A 24,034-nucleotide genomic window follows, 5' to 3' on the forward strand; every position below is an offset into this window, starting at 1 on the left:
ATTGCTTCGAAACATATTTTCCTTTCTATCTAATTAGTTCATCTTTACCTAATTCACAAAACTTAATGCAATAAAGGATCACAAACTTACAATCATAAAAATCATGCAAATCACGATACAATAAATACGAAACACTTACCATTGATCTTGATGTATGGACCGTTAAACATGAAATAATGTTAACTTGAAATTTACTGCAATAAATATGAAACATAGGATCATAAACCTATAATGATTTAATTAAGTCAATTTAAGTATAATGAACATGAAAGTGATACCATCAAACTTGAAATTACGATCATTAAATATGAAATTAATTTTTTTACTATTATGTACTTTATATTCTTTCTATTTCATTAAATTTAATTAATATTTATGCATATTATAATACTACTACTACTACTACTACTGAGTATTAATGATATATTTACAAGTTTTATTTTTTAATTAAATAAATACTTTTTATTTTTTTATAGATTTACAGATGGATGTGGATTTACAAAAGTAAATCCATATCCAATCCAGCGATTGCGGATTATTAAATTTTTAATTTAGTTCAATCCACCAATCCACGGATCAAATTTTTACAAATCAGATTTTTATAGATTAGACGGATTGATCAAATTAGATTAAATTATGAACACCTCTACTTTCACTCTAATTCTTCTCTTTTTTTTTTTTTCTCATTTCGTTTACCTTTCCATGCTCCCATTTCTTTACCTTTCTTTAATCTAAGCACCACCCAAATGCTTTAATTCTTGAATCAAAATAAAATAAATACCGGATGCTAAAATTCATAAATCATTATGGAGATAATCGAAAGTTGCTTCTCTCTGTTGAGAACTGAAATTTGAGAGAGACAAAAGTGAATTAATGATGTTATGTTTATAACTTTATATGGGGATGAAAGAGCCGTTGCAACGAGGATAGAGGAAGAAATTGACATTTGGACTACATTCAAAATGTTCCGTTTAAAAATTGATTTTTTTATCATTAAAAAAAAAGAAAAAAAGAGAAATCTCAAATAAATGATGCTATTTTTATTTCTGCTAAATTAAGCATTAATTCCACTCATTTACATTGGTCAAAGTAATAAGATTTTCTTCTTAATTAATATAGATGTAATAATTAATTATTTTATCTTGAAAAAAATCAAATAAATGATGTAATTTTATTTACGCTAAATTATGCATTAATCCACTCCTTTATATTGGTCAAAACAATAAGATTTTCTTCTTAATTAAAAGAATTAAATTTGGGAACAGAAAGAGTTAACTTTTTAAATATATAAATAATAAAGAAATGTAAAATAATTGGAAAAATGGGCATTTATTTTTATTTATTTGTTTCACCCGTAATTATTTTGTGCCCCAAGGACAAAATCACCCTTATTCGCTGCATCAATCGAGTCATCAACATAAGTGAAGAGTTACAGAAGCATCAGCGTCCTCCCGCCAAACACAAAAACTAGGTTTAAGCTTTCACTCACTTCACACCCAAAACCCCTCGACATTAAAAAACGCTTACTCGCTTTCACATTTCACTCCTCAATTCGAACCTTAAAATTCCTAAAAAATGAGCTTCGCGGCCTACAAAATGATGCACTGGCCGACCGGCATAGCCAATTGCGGGTCGGGTTTCATTACCCACTCACGTGCCGACTACGTGCCCCAAATTCCGTTAATTCAAACCGAAGAACTCGATTCCGAGCTGCCCTCCAAGCGCGGAATCGGCCCCGTTCCTAATCTCGTCGTCACGGCCGCTAACGTTATTGAAATTTATGTAGTTAGGGTTCAAGAAGAGGGCAGTAAAGAGTCCAAAAATTCTGGAGAAACAAAACGCCGCGTTTTAATGGACGGCATCTCCGCTGCTTCCCTCGAGCTCGTTTGCCATTACAGGTTCGTGGCTTTGCTGCTTTGTTTTGTAAAAGCACTTACGAGTGGAGTATGTTAAATTTTGCTGGTTATTTTGACAAATAGACAAACAAAAGTTCTGTTGTTTATTTGGGTGTGCTTTTGAATTTGTTTTTGGATTGTTTTGTAGGTTGCATGGTAATGTGGAATCACTAGCGATACTATCCCAAGGAGGGGCTGACAATTCTAGAAGAAGGGATTCCATTATTTTGGCGTTTGAAGATGCAAAAATCTCGGTTCTGGAGTTTGACGATTCAATTCACGGACTTCGTATCACGTAAAGATATCATTACCGGCCTTTCTTGATAGGATAGTTTTGGTTTGCTTCATTACTTACTATCGTTGTATACTTTCACGATTTGTACAGGATATGACATGAAATATATTATAGAAATTTTGTTCACATTGATCATTATTTTGTTGTGTTATTGCAAGTTTGGAATTCGTTTTTCCAATTGAATGGTTTGCTTGTATCATTTCTTGGTGAATAATATAATCAGTTTAATTTTCTAATTCATGCGGCAGTAGAGGAGGCATCACCATGGGCTACCATGTATTAGGAAATTATTTTACCTGTCATTTTACATCAATGTGGTGGTTTTGTTTGAGTGTCAGCCAATCATCAAATCTGTTGAAAGACAAACTAGTGTCCCATTTTTGCGCATGTAGCATTCCTTTTCTTTTAGCCCAATACATACTTCAACTGTTTGATCAGTTTGCAAATTCTTCATCATGCTGTGACCCAGTCAGAGCGCTTTCTTTTTCGCCTGCATGTATCAGGCAGTCAAAAACTGCAAATGCTGAACATTTGTTTATTACCTGCTCTTCAAATCTTTTTCACAAGGTACCCGTCTTTATTATTCTTACTACCATTCAGGAAGCAAGCTATCTAATTGTTACTAGTGAAAGCTCAATCCAAAATGGTATCTTAACCGCCAATTCTGCTTGACTGGATTGCTAGGATGAATTGGATAACTGAAAGAAAGTATACTGGCACATATTCAGAAATCAAGAACTTAAAAGGAATTTGAGCTTGAGATTTTTTTTCTCTCAGAAAACGCAATAGATTCGGCCATGGTTAAATAAACAAACAGATGTTCCGTCGATTCATAGTATTTCATGGCCGGCTGTATAATATTTACTTTTCAAACGGCCTCTATTGGTGGGCTTTACAGTTCTGCATTCAGAAAGGGGCAGAAGATGAGATGCTGGCTGTAAATTGTGGGAGAAATGTGAAGAGGCTAAAATATTCTTAATTCCAAAGGTTAAACTATATTTTATGGTAACTTATATAACAATAAATTGGAGCAGCTGACATTTGTGCAAGTTCTTTTTGTTTTTTTGGCCTCTTGCTTTTGCAACATAGGAAACATGAGATTTTGATCTAAAATGCATATATTATCTGAAATCTGTGGCTTCTTGGCATACTTATGTTGAACAAGCTTCAGTGTGTCCTATTTCCTAGTAATTTCTATTTTTTATTGATTGGTTTTAAGGTTTGTTTGTCTTGAGTTGGTATACTACTTAGTTTCCTAAGTAATGCTTCCTAGATGCTTTTCTCAAATAGATAGGCTATCCTCTATAAACTATTTTACTGCATGAGAATTATGCGCATGGTGCAATATGATCTCCCTTTTGTTATACTCTTGCTTTCTCTTTGATGATAGTTTATTTGCATGTATTGGTTGATAATATTTATTTATATTCTTATCCCAAAAGAAAAATATATAATAATGATACTTGTTCATAGATGTTGATCTCCTTTTTCAGCTCTATGCACTGTTTTGAGAGTCCAGAGTGGCTTCATTTGAAAAGAGGTAGAGAATCATTTGCAAGAGGCCCGTTGGTAAAGGTTGATCCTCAAGGCAGGTGCGGCGGCGTTCTTGTTTATGGATTGCAAATGATAATTCTAAAGGCTTCTCAGGTCTCTTTTTTCTCCTGTATATCTTTAAATAGTTGTAGCTATGTATCTCTTTAAGGAAAAATGTCTATGAGACACAGATATCAAAATCCTGACTTCACTTTCATACAATCTTCTTCCTCAACTGATCAAACATTTTTACAGGAATAAAGTATCTCATAATGTGCCTAGATATTATTTAGATGAATCATATTACACTAAAGAGCTTGTGAGACAATTCTTAGAAAATTATAGTTGAGATTGACTTTTGCGAAAATAATGAATGTTGAGAGAACTGAATTGAGCATCACGAGTATTTGTATATTGTCAGGTGGCTTAGGACTGACCTCTTGGTAGCAGCTAAAAACTTTTCAAGGAGATCATTCTTTATCTGTCCAAGAGGATCATCCTCTATTCTTTCTTGAAGAACCCATTGAATCTCACTGTTAAGAAGCGGCCTGTTTCTTTCAGGAAAATTCCTAATTTTTTTCGCTGATGCATAGTCTTATTGTAATTTACTGCATCTCGGGTATCTGATTAGTCAGTCATAGGGATGGTCTGCTACCGGTGTGGATATAACTGAAGCAGGATTGCAGCTAGAATAAAGTGACCCATATTCGTTATTAATAAATTAATGCTAGATGCATTGTTCAATTGAAGATTTAGCGATAGAAGTCAGAGTGCTGGTTTCTTACCCCTACATATCTGATGATGAATTACACAGAAGTTTTAGAAAATGTCAATGTGCTAGATGCACCGAATGTTCCTCTCTTGTATTGCCAAAACAGCAAAGGCTCCACTCATTTAATGGACAATTGAATCTTTTAATTTTTTGGGCTTAAACGTTTTATGCGTAGATTACTTAAAGGTTTTAGGCTTTGTCTATTTATTTATTTTGACTATTAGAAAACTTGTTTGTCAGGGTGGATCTGGTTTGGTTGGAGATGAAGATACTTTTGGTTCAGGAGGTGGATTTTCTGCTCGCATAGAATCATCTCATGTCATCAACTTAAGAGATTTGGACATGAAGCATGTAAAAGACTTCATATTTGTACATGGTGAGTGTGTCTAACTTATATATATTATTGATTCGTGTCACAATGGCGCATGAATATGATAATGAGTAAATGAATATGTATGTATGCATGTTATTTATATATGTTATCTGTAGATTTTTGTTTCGAGTACGAGAGTTACAGTGGATGCAGGATATCAACTGCATATAAGTGTATGATCTTTTCAATTTTACGATGCAAACATCCAATATAAATCAAATAGCAAATTTGAGAGCTGAAAATAAAGGTAATCTGCTTTGAGCCATTTCAAAGTTATGTGATTCTTAATTTATTGTCGTAATAAAATAGAAAGTCCAGTCTTCCATGAAAACTATACATATACAGAGTCTAGGTTTTTGGACACGACAGTGACATAGTGATTCTGGCTGTCCAAGATAAATTTTGATCTTTTCCCCTCCTTTTTTGTTTTTCTTTTGGCTTTTTGGTCATTAGCTGGTTACACTTGGTCATGTATAAATCTATATACTAGGTTTAGTTAGTTTTGTTGGTCAACTTAAGCCGGTCTTAATTTGTTCTAGTTGTGGCTAGCAAGTAAATTTGATCGGAAGTTTGATTGGTTCTTAGTCTAGGTAATTCTGAAAAAGAATGTAATTTCATTTTTTTGGCAAATGCAGAATGAGTTAATATTTCTGAATTCTGTTACAAGCTCCTTGGATGTGTTATTAATCATTTTTTGATTTGATGCTTGTTGTTTCACAAATAGTATTGGTATTGCTTTAATCTTTATAATCACTTGATGCTTGTTCTTATCTTTTTAGCTCTCTCGCCTTGTCTTTTTGGGTTTTCTGTTCAAGTTTCTGCTTTAAACTACTCTTTGACTCTTCTTCCTCTGTTTCAAGTTGCTGTACCTGCCCCAAGTCATAAAACTTTCTGATCTACAAACCAGTCTTCTTATTTTCCTGTGTGTTTGATGCTGTTACAGATATTTGCCATAAGTTTGTTAATCTATCAGGTCTGGTTAATTTCTGGTTCTTTATGGTTCTTAAACTGAAAGTATTTGAGGATGTGAGCATCTTAATTTTAATGTGATAGAATATAAGGACTTATCTGAGTTAGTGATTAAAATATTATTATTGGGTTTTACATTTAAGTTTGGCTTTTAGGTCAAACGATCCTTTAACGTAGTATTAAAGCCAGTTTGATCAAGTGGTTGTGTTTTCAAACCCCTAATTTAATTAAATCGTAATAAGTTGTGTTTGTGGTTGTTGTAATGTTTCATGTTGTCGTTATTTTATGTATGTGCCTTGCACGTGAGGGGGGGTGTTAGTGCTTAATTTTAAACATGATTCTTAGGGCTTTACCTGTAAGTTTAAGCTTTTGGGTGAAGAATTTGGTTCTCCATTCTTTGACTTCTGTGCTTGGAATGATGTGCTTAATTTTAATCACTTTCCTGGTGGTGTAATTAAAATATCTAGCTGAAGGGTGCTTTTCATATTAATTTGTGGAGTAGTGATAGACATCCCAAGTTTTTTAATCTTAAATTTGATCCCAAATGATGTGGCATTAATTGAGTGGTTGGTAATTCTTTACAAGATTCAAGTGAAATAATTGTATTATCTCACCAACCAATTGATGAATGCCACATCATTTGGGATAAAAAATTTTGGATGTGTAGCACTACTCTAATTTGTAAATTAATGGTTTTAAATGAAGTTTTATAGTTCAAAAAGTAAAAACTATACCGTTTACACTGATTGGCTCTTGCCTTTCAGCTTCTTAATTGGAGCTTGGCCACTTTCTGATATTATATAATCTGCAGGTTATATTGAGCCTGTGATGGTCATACTTCATGAGCGAGAGCTTACTTGGGCTGGGCGAGTCTCATGGAAGCACCATACTTGTATGATTTCTGCATTAAGTATCAGTACAACTTTAAAGCAGCATCCTCTTATATGGTCAGCCATGGTATGTTCTGATTTGGATTTAATCTATCTGTAAGAATGCTAAATATCTTAAAAGTCGCAATTTAGAATGCTAAATATCTTAAAAGTCACAATTTCAATATCTACGGTTGATCTGACTATTCTTTAACACTGCAGCTGAATAGGACTAAATCAACTTAGAAGTTACAATTATATTTGTTATCTCTGGAGACTTAGTGTTACTCTAATATCCATAATATATCTAGTAATGTCCTTTAGAACATTGAGACTGTGATAATGCCCATAAAGATTGCTCTAATGTAAACGGTAGTAAGTTTATGCAACAAGACTGCGCCATAAAGGGTTCACAGCTGAATACGACAATGTTCACATTTTGTCTCAAAACATTAATGTTTTTCATCCTCTACCTTCCACATCTACGATAACAAAATTTTAGCTCTCTTGTGGTGAAATGTTGAAATTTATTGTATTCTTGGTGCTGAAGATATTGATGAACATTAGGCTATGCCTTATGGTCCTCAAATTAGCCAATATATGGCATTGTTGTAGTCAAAAGATGTACTTTCGTTTACATTCTAACAGCATTTTGACTTGCCAGAATCTCCCTCATGATGCTTACAAGCTACTTGCAGTGCCATCTCCAATTGGTGGTGTTCTTGTGGTTGGTGCAAACACAATTCACTATCATAGTCAGGTATACTCAATTTGTTTTCCTCTTTTGTTATTCTTTTGGGGTTTTCATTGACTGATGTATTGCTGCAGTCTTCGCAAATTCATCTATATGCTTAATAACATTTTAGTTTCTCGTTTTGTGCAGTCAGCTTCATGTGCATTGGCTTTAAATAATTATGCCGTTTCTCTTGATAGCAGGTCATGAATCTATCCTCTTTTTTTGCCACCCCATTACAAATTAGTTAAAATTTTTGTTGTTGGTTTATAATAATAGACTATTTGCATGCGACTTGTGCTTTTATTTGAGATTGGAACTTTTAGGAAACCAGGATCTTCATGTTAGTGTACTTTAATTTTGTTTAGTTATAACCTGTTGCTCAGGATCCAAGGGTTGTTTTCATATACGGATTTTTAAAAAAATCTCTAATTCTTCATTTCCCTTGTATGGGAAGAAGTAATTGTCTAAATTTTGATTTGGAGCTCCTTTAGTGCAGTTGCATTCTTATTTCTATTCATGTTGTTTTTATTTTTTTAATTTCATTTCAGTCAAGAGCTGCCAAGATCAAGTTTCAGTGTGGAACTTGATGCTGCCCATGCTACTTGGTTGCAAAATGACGTGGCGTTGCTGTCAACAAAAACTGGAGATTTAGTACTTCTGACCGTTGTTTATGATGGCCGGTAGGAATTTGCCTTTTTCAATTCAAATGGTTCATATTTTAAGTTTCTATAAGCTACAATACAAGTAATGGTATTGTGATTAGGTGATACTTTTATACATTGGAATTATGTAATATGATAGTTGTTTGGTAGCATGTAAAAAGGCAGATATTCTTCTGATTGTATTCATGTAAGCAATTATGTATCATATTGTATAGTTCGTATTATTTGTTTCTTTCTCTTTGAAGGGTTGTGCAGAGACTTGATCTTTCCAAGACCAATCCTTCTGTACTTACTTCGGTTAGTTGTATCCACTGGACCCCTCTTACTGATTTATTTTTGGTTTGAATCTGTCTAGACTATTGGTTTACTTTTGGTGCTAATCTATAAGTTTTTTGAAAATTTACTGAACTTACAGGACATTACAACTATTGGAAATTCATTATTCTTTTTGGGTAGTCGGTTGGGAGACAGTCTGCTTGTGCAATTTACTTGTGGATCGGGCACCTCAATGTTGTCATCAGGTCCGAAGGAAGAGGTGTGTGGAAGTCGTCAACTTCAGTTTGCTACTTGCTGTGATGGAATTCATATTAATGGGGCTTTAGAAATTTCTGATCTTTCTTCGGCTGCAATAAATATTTTTGACATTTTAATTTTTACGCTATTTGAGTTGATTATGTATTTCATCTTGCTACCTTCAATTTTTCAGTTGACAGGTCATGAAAGTTAACATGTCTTTGCTCATCAAAACAATTGCTTTTATACCAACAATGGTTCATTGGAAGAAATGCTCATTATTCTCTTTCTAATTTGTTTGATATATATATATATATATATTGTTTATTCTTAAAAATTTATATGGGACTAATTTCTGCTGTTTTCACTTCATCAGTTTGGAGATATTGAAGCTGATGCTCCTTCAACGAAGAGATTGCGGAGGTCTTCTTCTGATGCCTTGCAAGATATGGTTAATGGTGAAGAGCTTTCTTTATACGGTTCAGCGTCAAATAACACGGAATCAGCACAGGTTATTTACTGTCCTCAAGATTTTTGAACTTTTCTCAGTACTTCTTGGTAGGAAACAAAGAATTCTGTCAAAAAGAAAGGGAAGATAGAAAGGTGAAGCAGCGGTCCACAAGTGTAACAAAAGAAACCCTTAGCTACCTACCAACTATACAAAACCAAATCAGCATATTTATACCCCAAAATACTATACCAGTCCAGTAACTTGCGAAAGCTAAAGGAACGCCAATAACAAAATTAACATTTTTGTTTAGTATTTTTTAGTTGAAATATTTATAATTAAGCAATGGTGGCTGTACAATTCTAGTCGAGGAGAATACTCTTACAACTTATCAGCTGCTGCAGAATTTAGCTGCAGAAATTTTCAAAACTCAAAAGTCTGTTTTCCTCTTTTCAATTGTGATCTCCTGTATACCATCATTCTTTATTCCAATTAATTAACTGTGTTAAGCCCTTGGGTTTGTGTTTCTGAACCTTGCATCATTAATGTATTTGAGCCTCTTGCAACTAAATAGCTTTGTGTAGGGATTAATTAACCCTTTATGATTTTAATCATGTATAATAATATACTGCCTTGACGCTTATTGCTGCTTTATATTTCTGTCGTTCACTGAAACTTACTGATTAGTAATTGTTCTGAAATTTGCTTGTCTAATTGGTTTGAAAAGTTGCTGTTTTTTCATGGCCTTTCTTTATGATTGTCTAGTATTTTGCCCAAGGACAGGGTGATAAGAAAACATAATTGTAAACTTCTTTCTCAAAAAAAGTTAAGTAGATTGTTAATATTTAAGTTGCAAGTATCTTTAATGATAATTGGTTGAGTTGCAAATATCTTTAGTGCTGGCATTTATTATGAAGAGGTGTTTTCTTTTTTAATCTTCTTATCGGAATAGACACTTAATCTATTAATCTACCATATAGTTTTGAAGTTTATTTTCACCCCAATTATGTTATTTTCTTCCCTTGTGACTGCAGAAAACTTTCTCTTTTGCTGTGAGGGATTCATTGGTTAACATTGGACCTTTGAAGGACTTCTCTTATGGCCTGAGAATAAATGCTGATGCTAGTGCAACTGGAATTTCCAAACAAAGTAATTATGAACTGGTTAGTTCTGCAAGCCCAGTTTTGACTCTTTTGGATCTGCATAATCAAAGGAAAGGAGCATAGAAGAATGAACTGCTGCATGCTTCAACTTGAACAAGTTTCCTTGGCATCTTTTTGCTAGTTTTAGTGGTTTTTATATGCTTGCTTGCTGTTGCTTAGACCTGCTGTTAGCCTGCTTTTTGGCTTTCATTTTAGTCAATTTATGTTCATGGGACCATTATATCACCGTTCAAGAACTTGGATTACTTTCTGCAGTTTCTTTTTTTATGTTTTGGTTTGGTTTTGGTCCATTGGTACTATTTTCTCAATAACTGATATTTTGTCTCTTGTGTATTTTGACAGGTTTGCTGCTCTGGCCATGGAAAAAATGGTGCTCTGTGTGTACTTCGGCAGTCTATTCGCCCAGAAATGATTACTGAGGTTTGTCCATAGGCTGTCTATATACTTTTGACTATTATCATAAAAGTCAATCAATCTTTTTATATTATCACTGCTATGCCCTTTGTTAAATTGCAAGATAAGCACAACAAAAAGTCTCAAATTTGTTTGATAGGAAGGGTTGTAGTAATTGTGGAACTTTCTAGAACATCGTGCCTCTTTTAAGGGTACTTAGTTTTGGGACTGAGGGGGTGTGGATCGTGATAATAGAGAAGGGTTGAGGAGGGAATTGTAAGCGTCTATCAAAGCAGCCAGTTTCACGCCATCTTTTACTGTTTTTTTTTTGGCTAAGAAACAAAGATTAAATATAACTATAAGAAATATGTACAAGGATTAGGAGGATTACAAATCCACAAAAAAGGACGAGAAGTCCCAATATAAACAGAACACTTAGAAACTGCAAAGATAAAATATCCCAAAACCCTAAAAAACTAGCTCACTAAGAGTGCATCCCTGTTAAGATATAGAAACGCCATCTTTTACTGTTGAACACAATTAACATAATGCACGTAGGCAATCACATGCATTCCTTGGGCATTGTCACATATTACTAGTGAGTTGTAATGGTCAAGAAAGGATAATATGCGTACTATATTTTCTTAACAAAAATTTTATTTAGCAAGAACATTTTCACACAAGGCTGCCCTGACAAGGTACTTTACCACCCTTATAAAAGGTTATCCTTTTTCTGCCCCAATGTCCTAAATTGACCTAGTCTGATTTTGAGGGTCATTTATCTGGTGAGGTGGTTTAAGGAAATGGATAACTGTACTGAATTGCCCTTAGTCATTTGTAGTCATGGAGATGTATGAATTCTTTTGTTAGTGGCATTTGTTGATATACGTACAGATTTTCAAATCCACACATTGTAAATCTATAGTGCTCTTAAAAGCAGTAAGAGTCTGATTGTGCTTGAATGGATCTATCATTGTGTGAGAATACCTTTTCACTGTGCAGGTTGAACTCCCGGGTTGCAAAGGAATTTGGACTGTTTACCACAAGAGTTCTCGGGGTCATAATACTGATTCTTCTAGAATGGCTGCTTACGATGATGAGTATCATGCATATTTAATTATAAGCTTGGAGGCTAGAACAATGGTAAGCTAGTTTTTTTCTTTTTGTTTAAGTGAATATGAATTTGTCTAAAAATTTTCTAGATTTTTTGTTGGTAGAAGTAGATGCTTTTCAGTGGTATATAAACTTTTAGTTAGGCCATGGTGGGTTAACCAAGCAAAAAAATTTCTAAAAATTTGCGCACAACAGGCAAGCCCAATAAGCATTTTAGTGCGTGTAACCATCATTCCTCTTTATTTTTTATTTTTTATTATCAATGATGAATTCCAGTTTTTCAGTTTATTTTTACAAGAGGAAGCAGGGAGAAAAAGTCTGCAATTTACTTTGTTATAGTTTAAAGAGTGTTTTTGGTACTCTGATGAGTTAACTTTTTGGAATTAATTGTGTTTCTTCATGGTACTAAAGTGTGTTTGACTGAAGTTTTATTGTTTATAATTTTGATAAGCCTACCAGGGTATTTATAGGTGTTTGGAAGCTGTAATTCCATTTATCAAATTTGGCTTTGCTGGCAAGGCATTAAGTGCTACTGTTGTCTCCTTTTTATTTAGCTTAAACTTTTCAGCTTTTTATTAGTCGTTTTGTGTAACCATTGCTCTGTGGTTAGGTACTTGAAACAGCTGATCTTTTAACAGAAGTCACTGAAAGTGTGGACTATTTTGTGCAAGGCAGAACAATTGCTGCTGGTAATTTGTTTGGAAGGTGAGCATATATAAAAATTTTTTTTTGGCAAAATTTTCTTATTTTCATGGCTGTGGTTGGTATTTCTACGAGGACATCTAATCATCTTTTTTATTTTTTTAATATATATATGTGTGTGTGTGTTTTCGTACATATTCATTTCATTTCATTTGGCCAGAAATTTCTGTAGATTAAGGAGAAGAATATGAGTTTAATAGATTTAACATATTGATCCTTGGTTATTCTCCTGGATATTAATCCTAATTATAATTTTAGTTGTTGCTTAATTAGTGTCTAAGGAGCTTCAAGATTCATCTTTTTTCTTCATTCATTTAAACTGGATGGGGTTTTGAGATAGGGAGTTATAGCTGTTTCTAGCCTTGAATAGGGCTGATTGGGTATACTTTCGTATAACACAAATAGTCTTAGTTTTTTGTTTCCTTAGTGGACAGCTGGCCACTCTGTTTTAAATCTTCATCGTTGATATATTTTTGAGTTTCTTGTTTTGAAAGAAAAAAGGGGAAATGGGGGTGTGGCTTTAACTAAATAGGGATTGGATGCAAAAGACTCAGTAGATGTTGGGTTTTTTAAGATATTTTTGATCTTTTGTAGAGTTTTGTTGTTTCCTTCTTTTGGAACTTCTTGTCCTTGTTTTTGTGGATTTTTTCCCCTCAATATTGTCTCTCTTGGGTGGTTTAATATATGTTCTTCATCTGTTTCTTAGCAACTTTCACATTGGTTTGGAGGCTATTTTAGGTGCTGTCATGTTTCAATAAGGATAGCTGCATGATTTAATCATTCAGTAGGGAATAGAACTCAGAGTCATTTGCTTCTTGCTTATCTTCTTTTTTCTTTTTAGGCGTCGAGTTATTCAGGTCTTTGAACGTGGTGCTCGGATTTTGGATGGCTCTTATATGACTCAAGATTTAAGCTTTGGTCCTTCGAACTCTGAATCCGGTTCTGGTTCAGAGAATTCCACTGTGTTGTCTGTTTCAATTGCTGATCCATATGTGTTGCTAGGAATGAGTGATGGAAGTATTCGGCTTCTTGTTGGAGGTATGCTTTCTTCCTTACTACTTAATAGCATCTCCAAATAATTTTTTGTGTGTTGTTGATAAACATTTTCTATTTACAGTTATTTTATTTTTTACACTATTATTTCGCAAAATTCTTGAAAATGCAATATTGGTATTCTAAATGGAGTCTAGACTTTGTGAACTCAATTCTTTTTCTAGAAAAAATATATGTAGTGTTTCTATCAGTATGGGTTTTTTTTTTTTTTCTGGGCTAAGAAACAAAAGATTGTATTAAAGAACTATATGAGATATGTACAAGGATTGTTGGGACTACAACTCCGCAAAAATAAGGACGAGGAGTCTCATCCAAAACAAAACACCCACCTAACTACAAAGACCAAAAATAATCCAAAACCCAAAAACAACACAGCTAACTAAGAATGCATCCTTTCTTAGGATACAGAGGCTTCCCAATTAAGCAAAATAAAAAAGAAAGAGATATCTTTGAATTCAGCAGTAGTAGATGCCCGTAGGGAAGTCCAGAACTTCGCTTTGTCCCATAGGTGTGAAGTATAGCTTAAATGTCAGTAGCCAGATTTATTTTGGGAAGTTATACCCCCACACCCATTGACTCCTACTCTCCCACACCCATTGACTCCTACTCTTACTCATAGCTAATCCTTGTAAAGTTAGGTAAATAGCTCGTCTACCTGCATTAAATTACATGACACCAGTAGGCTTGCATGGCAACTTAGCAGAATATTTGTATAGGAGTTAAGTTTTAGAGGGTTGAGGTTTTTGGTGTCATAACTCTTAAAGTAGCACTATATCTTGATTCTTTGTACATTTTTGTTGGAATTTTGATATCGTTTCAGTTTTACACTATTCTTCCTTCAAAGTTTTAAGCACTGGTTGAGGTTTTGAAAATGTAAGTCAAAAGAAAAGTTACTCACTTTGATCGTTGCTGGCTTGTGGATAGCTTCAAGGACACATCATTGAATAATTCATTATTCGTAGATATATATACAATTTGAGTATATGTTCTTCATGCATGATGCATAAATGTTTCTATGATGAATATGTCCATTGTCCCACATGCTACTTTTCTCTGAGTTTTTTTTTCCTTTTTTCTTTTTTGTTTGTATACTGTTGGTTCTTGATCTGGGATTTTAACCAGACTCATTGTGAACGTTGAATTACAGATCCTTCTACTTGCACTGTTTCTGTACAGACTCCTGCAGCCATTGAAAGCTCAAAGAAGCCAGTTTCTGCCTGTACACTGTATCATGACAAAGGACCAGAACCATGGCTTCGGAAGACAAGTACTGATGCATGGCTTTCTACTGGTGTTGGGGAGGCCATCGATGGTGCTGATGGTGGGCCTCTTGATCAGGGAGATATATACAGTGTTGTTTGTTATGAGAGTGGTGCCTTAGAAATATTCGATGTGCCAAATTTTAATTGTGTTTTTACTGTGGATAAATTTGTGTCTGGAAGGACTCACATTGTTGATACCTATATGCGGGAAGCTCTGAAAGATTCTGAGACAGAGATTAACAGTAGTTCTGAAGAGGGAACTGGCCAAGGAAGGAAAGAAAATATCCATAGCATGAAGGTTGTTGAGTTAGCCATGCAAAGGTGGTCTGGACATCATAGTCGTCCATTTCTTTTTGCCATATTAACCGATGGGACAATCCTTTGTTACCAAGCTTACCTGTTTGAAGGTTCAGAGAATACTTCTAAGAGTGATGATCCTGTCTCTACCTCACGTTCTCTCAGTGTTAGCAATGTTAGTGCTTCTAGGCTTAGGAATCTGAGATTTTCTCGCACCCCACTGGATGCATACACAAGGGAGGAGACACCTCATGGAGCCCCATGCCAAAGAATTACCATTTTCAAAAATATTAGTGGTCATCAAGGATTTTTTCTTTCTGGGTCAAGACCATGTTGGTGTATGGTTTTCAGAGAGCGGCTTCGAGTTCATCCACAGGTTAGAAATAGAGTTTCTGACTTATCAGAATTTCTTCTGTGGCCTATATTATCGGACTCTTTTATTTCTCCTTTGCAATGGTGATTTCAATTTAGTGTTTTAATAAAATAAATATTGGTTGATAGTGAATTTTTGAGTGCTTCTAAATATTAGTTTGTTTGATTAGACACTCGTAACTTCTTTCTTTTAATCAATATGCTCATTTTTTCTCTTAGTCGAAAATTTTGTCTTTGATTATACATTTTATTCCCATTTTTTAAACCTGGATATGACCATACACAACGAGGCATTTACATGAAGTCTTTCTTCACTGCAGCTGTCCTGGATCTTGTTTCTTTTTCATTTTTCTGAATCTTGGTTTTATTTTCTTTCTTGTTATTCTTTGTTAGGTCTTTTTCATATGTAGAAGGATGCGGTGGTTTTCATTTTCAGTAAAATGTTCCTATTTCTAGTTTCGTTCTGGAAAGGCTTTGAAGTTTGACTGTGGCTTGGTTTCTGTTATTAGTTTAGTTTAGAACAGACAGTAGTTCCTCTATATTGTGACAACTTAATTGATGCTACTTGATTTACTTATTTTATATGCTCTTGTATCTCTGGATTTTGATTTTGATTTTTGTCATTTTCTCCCTTTTTGGGCTGGCAGCATCTTTTCTTCAAGTCCTTCTATTGCAACCATGCTTGGTTAATCTACCATTCTGTACTTTATGCTGTCAAGATAATTGATTGCAAAATTCACTGTTCTCTTGCAATGATTGTTGAAGACCATGTACTCAAAAGTCATTATTAAATTGCTTCTAACTTGCCCAACAACATTTTGTCCTTAATGGTCACTGAGGTTTAATATTTATGGTATTTAATATGTTACTTTATCATACAAGCAAGTGTGCTTTTTGTCTCATTACATTTTCTCTATGGGTGTGTGTTTATTTTTGCAGCTATGTGATGGATCTATCGTGGCCTTCACTGTTCTTCATAATGTGAATTGTAATCATGGTTTCATATATGTTACATCTCAGGTCAGACTTTAACATGTATTTATTTGGCTGTTTTTGTCTATGTTGTGGGATGAGGCTATGGCATTATGGCTTATCATTATTTTGAATTTTAAATTTTCAGGGCATTTTAAAGATCTGCCAATTGCCATCTGGATCAACTTATGACAACTATTGGCCAGTGCAAAAAGTGGTCTTTTTCTTATATTTTTAAAAGCTCTAATTCTATATGGATCAAATTCATTCAGAAATAATGGTTTCAATATTGATGAAATTTTATGTTTTGGTTAGATTCCATTGAAAGCCACTCCACATCAAATCACTTACTTTGCTGAGAAGAATTTGTACCCTCTAATTGTTTCAGTTCCTGTGAGTACATTCTATCTTCGGCAGAATTTATTCTTTCTTGTCTTTTGAATAAAACTAATGAAATCTTCAGCATCCAGTCAGGGACAACTGAAATAAAAAGTGGTATATCCATGTAGTTAACCTATGTGCTTTGGATTATGATGTGTGCACTTGTTCTTTGTAATCTACAATTTTCCTTGGCATCGTCGCTGTGCAGTTAGTTGTCTTCCTTGACTTGTACATAATTTAATAAATACTTTTATTGCTTGCTTAATCTGTATACACCATAATTTTCCAAGATCATTTTTAATTGAGTTGTTGATGTTTTGGTTATAAAGTTTATCAATATCTTGATTTCTTCTAGTAGTTGCTGCAGTGGTTAAGCAATTTTTCTAAATTCACCATTTACTGCATTTGGCTATTTTTTCCCCTCCTCTCTCTCTCGCACTCTCTAATGCATTCTTTTGATTGAAGATTAGTTATATGCATAGTTCATATGTTGTCATCTGTCAAATTTTTACCTTTAAGTTTTAGTTTGGATGGATAACATCGTTCCTTACAGCTCAAAAGTGGAACAAACTATTTTATTACTTGTAAAAGGGATGGACAATAGTGTGGTAAGATGATGTTTATGTGGAAAGGATATGACCGAGAACTTAGCAACTTGGAGCTACGAGGGTTCATGTGATTCCTAATAATTTTTTCCCCTGCAAAATAATCTGGAGTGGTGATATCTGTGCTGCATATGACTTTTGCAGGTTCTTAAGCCCCTAAATCAAGTTCTTTCATTGCTGATTGACCAAGAAGTTGGCCATCAGATTGACAATCACAATTTAAGTTCTGTTGATCTCCATCGAACTTACACTGTAGAGGAGTATGAGGTTCGAATTCTAGAACCTGATAGGGCTGGTGGCCCTTGGCAAACAAGGGCTACAATCCCAATGCAAAGTTCTGAAAATGCACTAACTGTGCGAGTGGTCACACTGTTTGTAAGTTCACTCTTTTGTCTATGTATCAATTTTCCTGTGTTACAGTCTAGCCTTCCTTGTTATTGCTTCTAGGACAGGTGGAATGGCAGAGAGGAAATTGATATAACATAACATTTTGCAGAAATAGTAATAACTGCTTTCATATGTAGTATTTGAAGTGCATTCTTTCTAATATTAGTGTTTTATTTTTTAACTTCACATGTGGGAAATATTTTCAATAAAGGCCTTGAAAGACAATAAAGAGATCAGTTGATGTCAATATTCAAATGTGTAAATATTCCAATTCATGGAGAGTGACGAAAAATTGAAACATTCTATAGAAGCCCTTGGAAAGCTGTATTGAAAGAGTATCCTAATTTTCTTAATCACATTGCCTTAGAAATGGGAGATGGGAAGGATAATGTTTCTGGGAGGACAAAAGGAGGGGTGATTTTTTGTGTGGGAAATTCCCCCATTTGTACATATTATGCCTTTCTAGGAATTTTTCAATTTTTTCCAGCATAGCTTTTTTGTCACTTTCCATGAATTGGAATGGGAAGTTCAATTTTAAAAGAAATTTGAATGATAGAGAGGCTGAAGAACTTGCAACACTGATGCTGAGTATTGAAAATTCCAGTATTGATGAACTGAAAGAGACAAAAGGATATGCAAGCTAGAAGCCTAGAGATAGTATACTTGCAAATCATATTTTGAGAAGTTGTGTGATATCTGTTGGAAGAGGTTTCACCCTTCAAAATGTTCGGAAGGCTTGTATCCCTCCTAAAATCCAAGTTTTCTTGTGGGCTTTGGCACAAGGAAAACTGAATACTGGAGAAGTGATTCAAAGAAAGTTTCCTAATACTTGTCTCTCCCCTTCTTGGTGTGTGTTGTGCAAGAAAAGTGCTGAAACTTCTAATCATCTTTTTCTTTATTGTCTTGTGGCTTCAAAGTTGTGGAATAGGTTGTGCAAAGAGGCCAATATGTTGTGGGTCATATCTGGTTCTTGCGACTGTCTTCTTATGGAGAATTCCTTTGCTTTTGGTAAAGGAATGAAGACTAAATCTCTTTGGAAAAGTGTAGTGGACGCATTGTTTTGGGTGATGTGGTAGGAATGAAAGAAATGTTAGTATTTTTGAAGGGAAAAGCGTGGATAATATTGAAGAATTGTGGGATAGAGTCCATCTTCTTGCTTTGCTTTGGGCTTCAGTATCTAAGGAGTTCCAGGATTCATCTTTTTCTTCATTCATCTAAATTGGGAGGGGGTTTTAAGCTAGGATTTTAAAAGTTGGAATAGCATTGTATAGGGGTGGTTGTGTATACTTTCGTATAGCACTAAATGCTTATCTTTTTTGCTTACTTAATGGACGACTGGTCCACTCTCTATTTTGATTTTTCTCCATTAATACATATATATATTGGAGACACACAATAGCTTCGAGAAGAATAATTAGCGGATTATTAAACATAAAATTAGGGTTTTAAAATTGTCTCTGGATTACTTAATTCTAGTCCTATGATTATATGTCAGCAACAGGAGCCCAAGCTCCCACTTAGGTCAGATTCATTTGATCAAAAGGACTTCAACTTGCCAAGCAGATTTGGGGTTTAGTGATAGTGTGCTTGAAGCAGAATACAAGTGAAATAAAATTGGAATTTGATTATTTCTGGTCGCTTCCCTGTCTTGTTATGGTTTAAGTAGTCGCATTTATTTTGTGGTTTTTGAGCCATATAGGCTTTGGCATTCTGGCACCGGGGCCCTCAATTGGTCCTCTCTCTCTTCTCTTTTACCAGTGAGTGGTGATTTTCCCTTTTCTTTAGGTGGGTACCTCATGGATTCAGAGTTTGTTTGGGAAGTGCCAATTTGTAATTGATGCGGAGTATGAGTTGTTTATTGTTGACAAATGGGGAATAGAGACTGATTTACTTTTTTGTCTTTCATTTCGGAATACAATCTCAAAAGAGGATATTGAGATTAGTGTCTGATACTCCCTCTTCTGTGTTGTATTTCAGAACACAACCACGAAAGAGAATGACACACTGTTGGCTATTGGAACTGCTTATGTCCAAGGGGAGGATGTTGCTGCAAGAGGACGTGTACTTTTGTTTTCTACTGGAAGAAATGCTGATAATCCTCAGAATTTGGTACTTTCTGGGTCATATGGTCCTCTATTTTCTTCAGTTCAGATTGATTTTGCTTCACATTTTTTTGCCATATGCTCGAACAGTTTTGTTTTTGTTTTCATTTTCTCAGATCCCTCTTTATAATTGGTAATGTCTAGTTGTTGCATTATTAATAAAATCATAAGCTTTTCAGGTAACAGAGGTTTATTCAAAGGAATTGAAGGGTGCTATATCTGCTTTAGCCTCTCTTCAAGGTCATCTGTTAATAGCTTCTGGTCCAAAAATTATTCTACACAAGTGGACTGGTACTGAGTTGAATGGAATCGCTTTCTATGATGCTCCACCATTATATGTTGTGAGCTTAAATATTGTAAGTTTTGTTTCCTTAACACTGACATCTCACTTAAATGTCTGTTTCAAGTTAACAGAGAATACTTGACAATTTGTAATTTTTTTAGTTCTTCTTCTGGTATGAGTTATTTGATTTTAAAAAAAAATGTTGTATGGTTTAACAGTTATGTACATCACCACCACCATTGTATTACTATTACTATTCTTATCATTGTTGATGTAGTTTTTGCAAGAGCTTAGTACTATTGTTTCAGCCTTTATCTATTAGTGTAAGTTTTCACATTAAGTTCATTCTTAATACAGTATCAGAAGTAATTTTACTAAGTGGTCTTGTGTTCAAAGCTCCCATGTGATCACAATTGTATTTGTATTGGCTTTTGTTTCTGCATTGTTTTAATTTGTGTCTGGGCTTAATTCTGTTGACCAGTCAGTCACTCAGTTGAAGTCCAGTTATGCACATGAAGAGACATATTTTTGACTATCATTTCAGCCCTTATTCATTAGCTTAAGCTTTTTGGTTCGTACTGGGTTACGCCTGAAATTCCATGAGGGCCAGTTAGAAGAACTTTGTATTAGCTGTTCTAGTTTGAAGATGCTTGAATGGTGGCAAGAATTTGGGTTGCCGTGTAAAGGGGGCAATGCATCAAGTTAGTTTGCGAAATGCAAGTTCACATCAGAGAAGCAAGATAGCAAACATAAGTCATCCTTCAGAATGTTCAAGAATGCCTTTATTTCCTGCTGCTGTTTTCTGTGAACATTGCATGTTTATTCTCTCTCAAACACAAATGATGACATTTGGTATGCATGTTGGGATCTGATCTTGTTGTAAATGTTCTCCTAGCAATTTTAAAATGCTAAACTATATTGGCATTCTTACTATAACCAGTTGAGTAACATACTTTGCGTGGTACAATAGGAATTTGTTTAATGTTCCTGTAGTGTTTGATTAATTTGTCCACTGTAAGCTTGTTGGCCTAAGATAGTCATATATTTAATTATTGTTATGAACTTTTGCTGGCACTGAATTACCTTCTTTTGATTTAATTCATGGTTGTCCGGTATGCTTATTGCAAGCTGATATCTATCTTGGTTGGAGGGTGAAATGTTCTGCATGCTTACACATGTACTTGAAACTTTCTGGAATCTCCCCACATAAAAATGCATATTTTTTTGATTAACTGGATGTTTATTTATTTGCTTGCTTCAATGTAATAAACGGTGTTTGTCAATGCTTTTCTTTTATGATCTCATCTAATATATTGACCTAAACACTGATGCAGGTCAAGAATTTTATCCTCCTTGGTGACATTCATAAAAGCATATACTTCCTTAGTTGGAAGGAACAAGGAGCTCAACTTAACTTATTGGCCAAAGATTTTGGCTCTCTTGATTGTTTTGCAACAGAGTTTTTGATAGATGGAAGCACACTGAGTCTCGTGGTTTCAGATGAGCAAAAGAATATTCAGGTTGGTTGCTTCATCCTGAATTATTATTATTTTCACACTTCATTTTCAGCCTGATTTAGGTTGACAACATTATATGCCTGCGATAGAATTTCATACTTTCATACTCCAACATGTTCTGATATTTATAGAGCTTAATACTATTGCTCGGCTCTACACCCATACTGCTAGTTTAAGCTTTAAGGTCACACGGTAATTTAACATGTTACCAAGAGTCAATTTGACCAAGAGGAAGTTTGTTAATTCTGTAAGGTCTTGTGTTTGAATCTCCCATGCGATTTCATGTATATTTGTTTTTGTATCATGTCTTTGTCTTCTGTCTCTTTGGGCTTGGTTCACGTTTTGGTCCAAATAAGAAACCCTTTTGGTGTTGGTCTTGGTCTGCACAGTTGAATGTGAGGCAGGTTGTTAGTGCTTAATATTACAATATTGATTGGGCCCTTAATTAATAATTTAAGCTTTTAGTAGTGTTGAACGCTTAACATAAACCATTTTGGCTTTTGATGGAAAGAATGGTGCAGTTACAAAATGTGATTATATTTGTTTTGATTCTTTATTGACTCATCTTTGAATCCTTTGTATGTGGTTGAGACAGATTTTCTATTATGCACCAAAGATGTCTGAGAGTTGGAAGGGACAAAAGCTTCTTTCAAGGGCTGAATTTCATGTTGGTGCTCATGTTACAAAATTCTTGCGGCTGCAGATGCTTGCAACTTCATCTGATCGAACTGGTGCTGCTCCGGGATCTGATAAAACAAATCGCTTTGCTTTGTTGTTTGGTACCCTGGATGGCAGTATTGGTTGTATTGCACCTCTTGATGAACTTACATTCCGTAGGTTGCAGTCCCTTCAGAAAAAGCTTGTCGATTCCGTTCCCCATGTTGCTGGCTTAAATCCAAGATCTTTCCGCCAGTTCCATTCAAATGGAAAGGCTCATCGGCCTGGTCCTGACAGCATTGTTGACTGTGAACTGCTTAGCCAGTAAGTTGCATCATTTTATAGACCTTATCAACCACGGAGTCGTGGTTTGAAATCTTGATAACCATAAGATCCTATCATATACATTATATATTGATAAGAGCCATGAATTTAATAGGATTTCATATTTAGAGAACCTTATAAGAAATTTCAGGATACTGGTTGGATATCTGTATGATCTCATGATCTCAGCGGCAGGATCCTTTATGATTTCCAAGTGTTTTTATAGTTTCTCTTATCTTCTCTACCGTGGATCTGAATGTAGGCAGTAGAGGGACCCCTGATTCTCTAATTTGAGCCTTGCTGCAACTGATCGGCTTTTAAATATTCTGCTGTTTTTTTGTTGTGTTATTGCATTTTAGTTCCAAATAAATGCAAAATGTTCCCTTACATGGGGCTGATTCACTTTTTTATGCTGCAGCATTCTTGGTGTTATAAGCAATCTTATGGTATGTACATGTTTTCCTCTCTGCAGTTATGAGATGCTTCCGTTGGAGGAACAACTTGAAATTGCTCACCAGACTGGAACAACTCGTTCACAAATTCTTTCAAATTTAAATGACCTTGCTCTAGGAACTAGCTTCTTGTGAGTGTAGCTTATGTCTGAAAGGAGCTTCTGAGGATCTCTGAAAAGCAATGCACAAAATGTTTGGCCAAGTTACAATTCCACTCTCTGGTCTAACAATCGCGTGCATGATTGTACGATCACAGTGTTTGTGTTTGCTTCATTGTTTTTAGTCTGACTATGATAGCCGATGGGGTAGTCTTGTTAAGTGCTGGGGACTAGAGACTAGATTCATGTAAAGTGGTCTGCCAATTTCCATAATTTTTCTTAACATGTTGTATTAACATCGTAAAGAAACAATATCAACCTTGCTATTTGCTACTCATCTTACTTTCAACTTTCATAAACTAATGTTTGATAGAAAAACAATCAGAAACAACCTTGTAGCAGTTGCTTCAAGGACTTACTGTTTTTCCCCCCTTTTTTCTAGATAAATTGGATCCAATTACTTGACATGATGATATGCAAAGTTTTGGAGATAATGTAATCATTAAACGATTAGAATCTTAGATAATTGTCCAACATTTCTTGATGAGTTGCGTGTTCCTTGTACGACTTAAATCATTACAATGATGAAGTGGTTACACTTTTTTTCATGACAGATTAACATTGAAATTATTTTATACACTTTTTCAGCTCATTAAAAAAGGGTAATATTTCTTCCTCTTCCCTTTTTTAACACCCCCCCCCCCCCCCCCAAAGAATAACAATTTCCGTCTTGGAAAGGTATTTGGGCGTTTTTATATAAAATCCTCCGACTCCCTCTCGATTTGTAATCCAATAGACAAATCAATTGGTTCTGTTAGGCTACCATGGTGCTGCGT

General features: G+C 34.7%; 1 protein-coding gene across 3 annotated transcripts; it reads left to right on the top strand.

Moving 5' to 3' along the window:
* The first annotated feature begins 1,396 nt into the window (after window positions 1–1,396).
* LOC18032672 (cleavage and polyadenylation specificity factor subunit 1) lies at window positions 1,397–23,724 on the top strand. Of its 3 annotated transcripts, none has more exons than XM_006421696.2 (26): window positions 1,397–1,898; window positions 2,044–2,190; window positions 3,684–3,837; window positions 4,736–4,871; window positions 6,649–6,794; window positions 7,371–7,466; window positions 7,590–7,642; window positions 7,991–8,122; window positions 8,350–8,401; window positions 8,520–8,639; window positions 8,994–9,128; window positions 10,100–10,228; window positions 10,571–10,648; window positions 11,624–11,764; window positions 12,345–12,439; window positions 13,278–13,474; window positions 14,637–15,424; window positions 16,360–16,440; window positions 16,541–16,609; window positions 16,708–16,785; window positions 17,523–17,753; window positions 19,743–19,874; window positions 20,047–20,223; window positions 21,485–21,670; window positions 22,263–22,648; window positions 23,121–23,724. In XM_006421696.2, exons 1-26 carry the CDS (start codon window positions 1,576–1,578, stop codon window positions 23,233–23,235), a joined length of 4,377 nt encoding a protein of 1,458 aa, XP_006421759.1. In that variant the 5' UTR covers window positions 1,397–1,575; the 3' UTR covers window positions 23,236–23,724. The 3 variants fall into 3 exon arrangements, with proteins under 3 accessions (XP_006421759.1, XP_006421760.1, XP_024046271.1); XM_006421697.2 differs by having other exon boundaries at window positions 16,541–16,606; XM_024190503.1 differs by lacking the exon at window positions 17,523–17,753.
* Window positions 23,725–24,034: the final 310 nt, after the last annotated feature.

Source organism: Citrus clementina, unplaced genomic scaffold (genome assembly GCF_000493195.1).
Source record: "Citrus clementina cultivar Clemenules unplaced genomic scaffold, Citrus_clementina_v1.0 scaffold_9, whole genome shotgun sequence".
Lineage (NCBI taxonomy): Eukaryota > Viridiplantae > Streptophyta > Magnoliopsida > Sapindales > Rutaceae > Citrus > Citrus x clementina.

Excerpts from the sequence above, each read along its gene's own strand:
- LOC18032672 (XM_006421696.2), top strand. The coding sequence starts at position 1,576 with ATGAGCTTCGCGGCCTACAAAATGATGCACTGGCCGACCGGCATAGCC. Across the intron at positions 3,838-4,735 it reads TAATTCTAAAGGCTTCTCAG|GGTGGATCTGGTTTGGTTGG; the intron begins GTCTCTTTTTTC and ends CTTGTTTGTCAG. Across the intron at positions 20,224-21,484 it reads ATGTTGTGAGCTTAAATATT|GTCAAGAATTTTATCCTCCT; the intron begins GTAAGTTTTGTT and ends ACACTGATGCAG.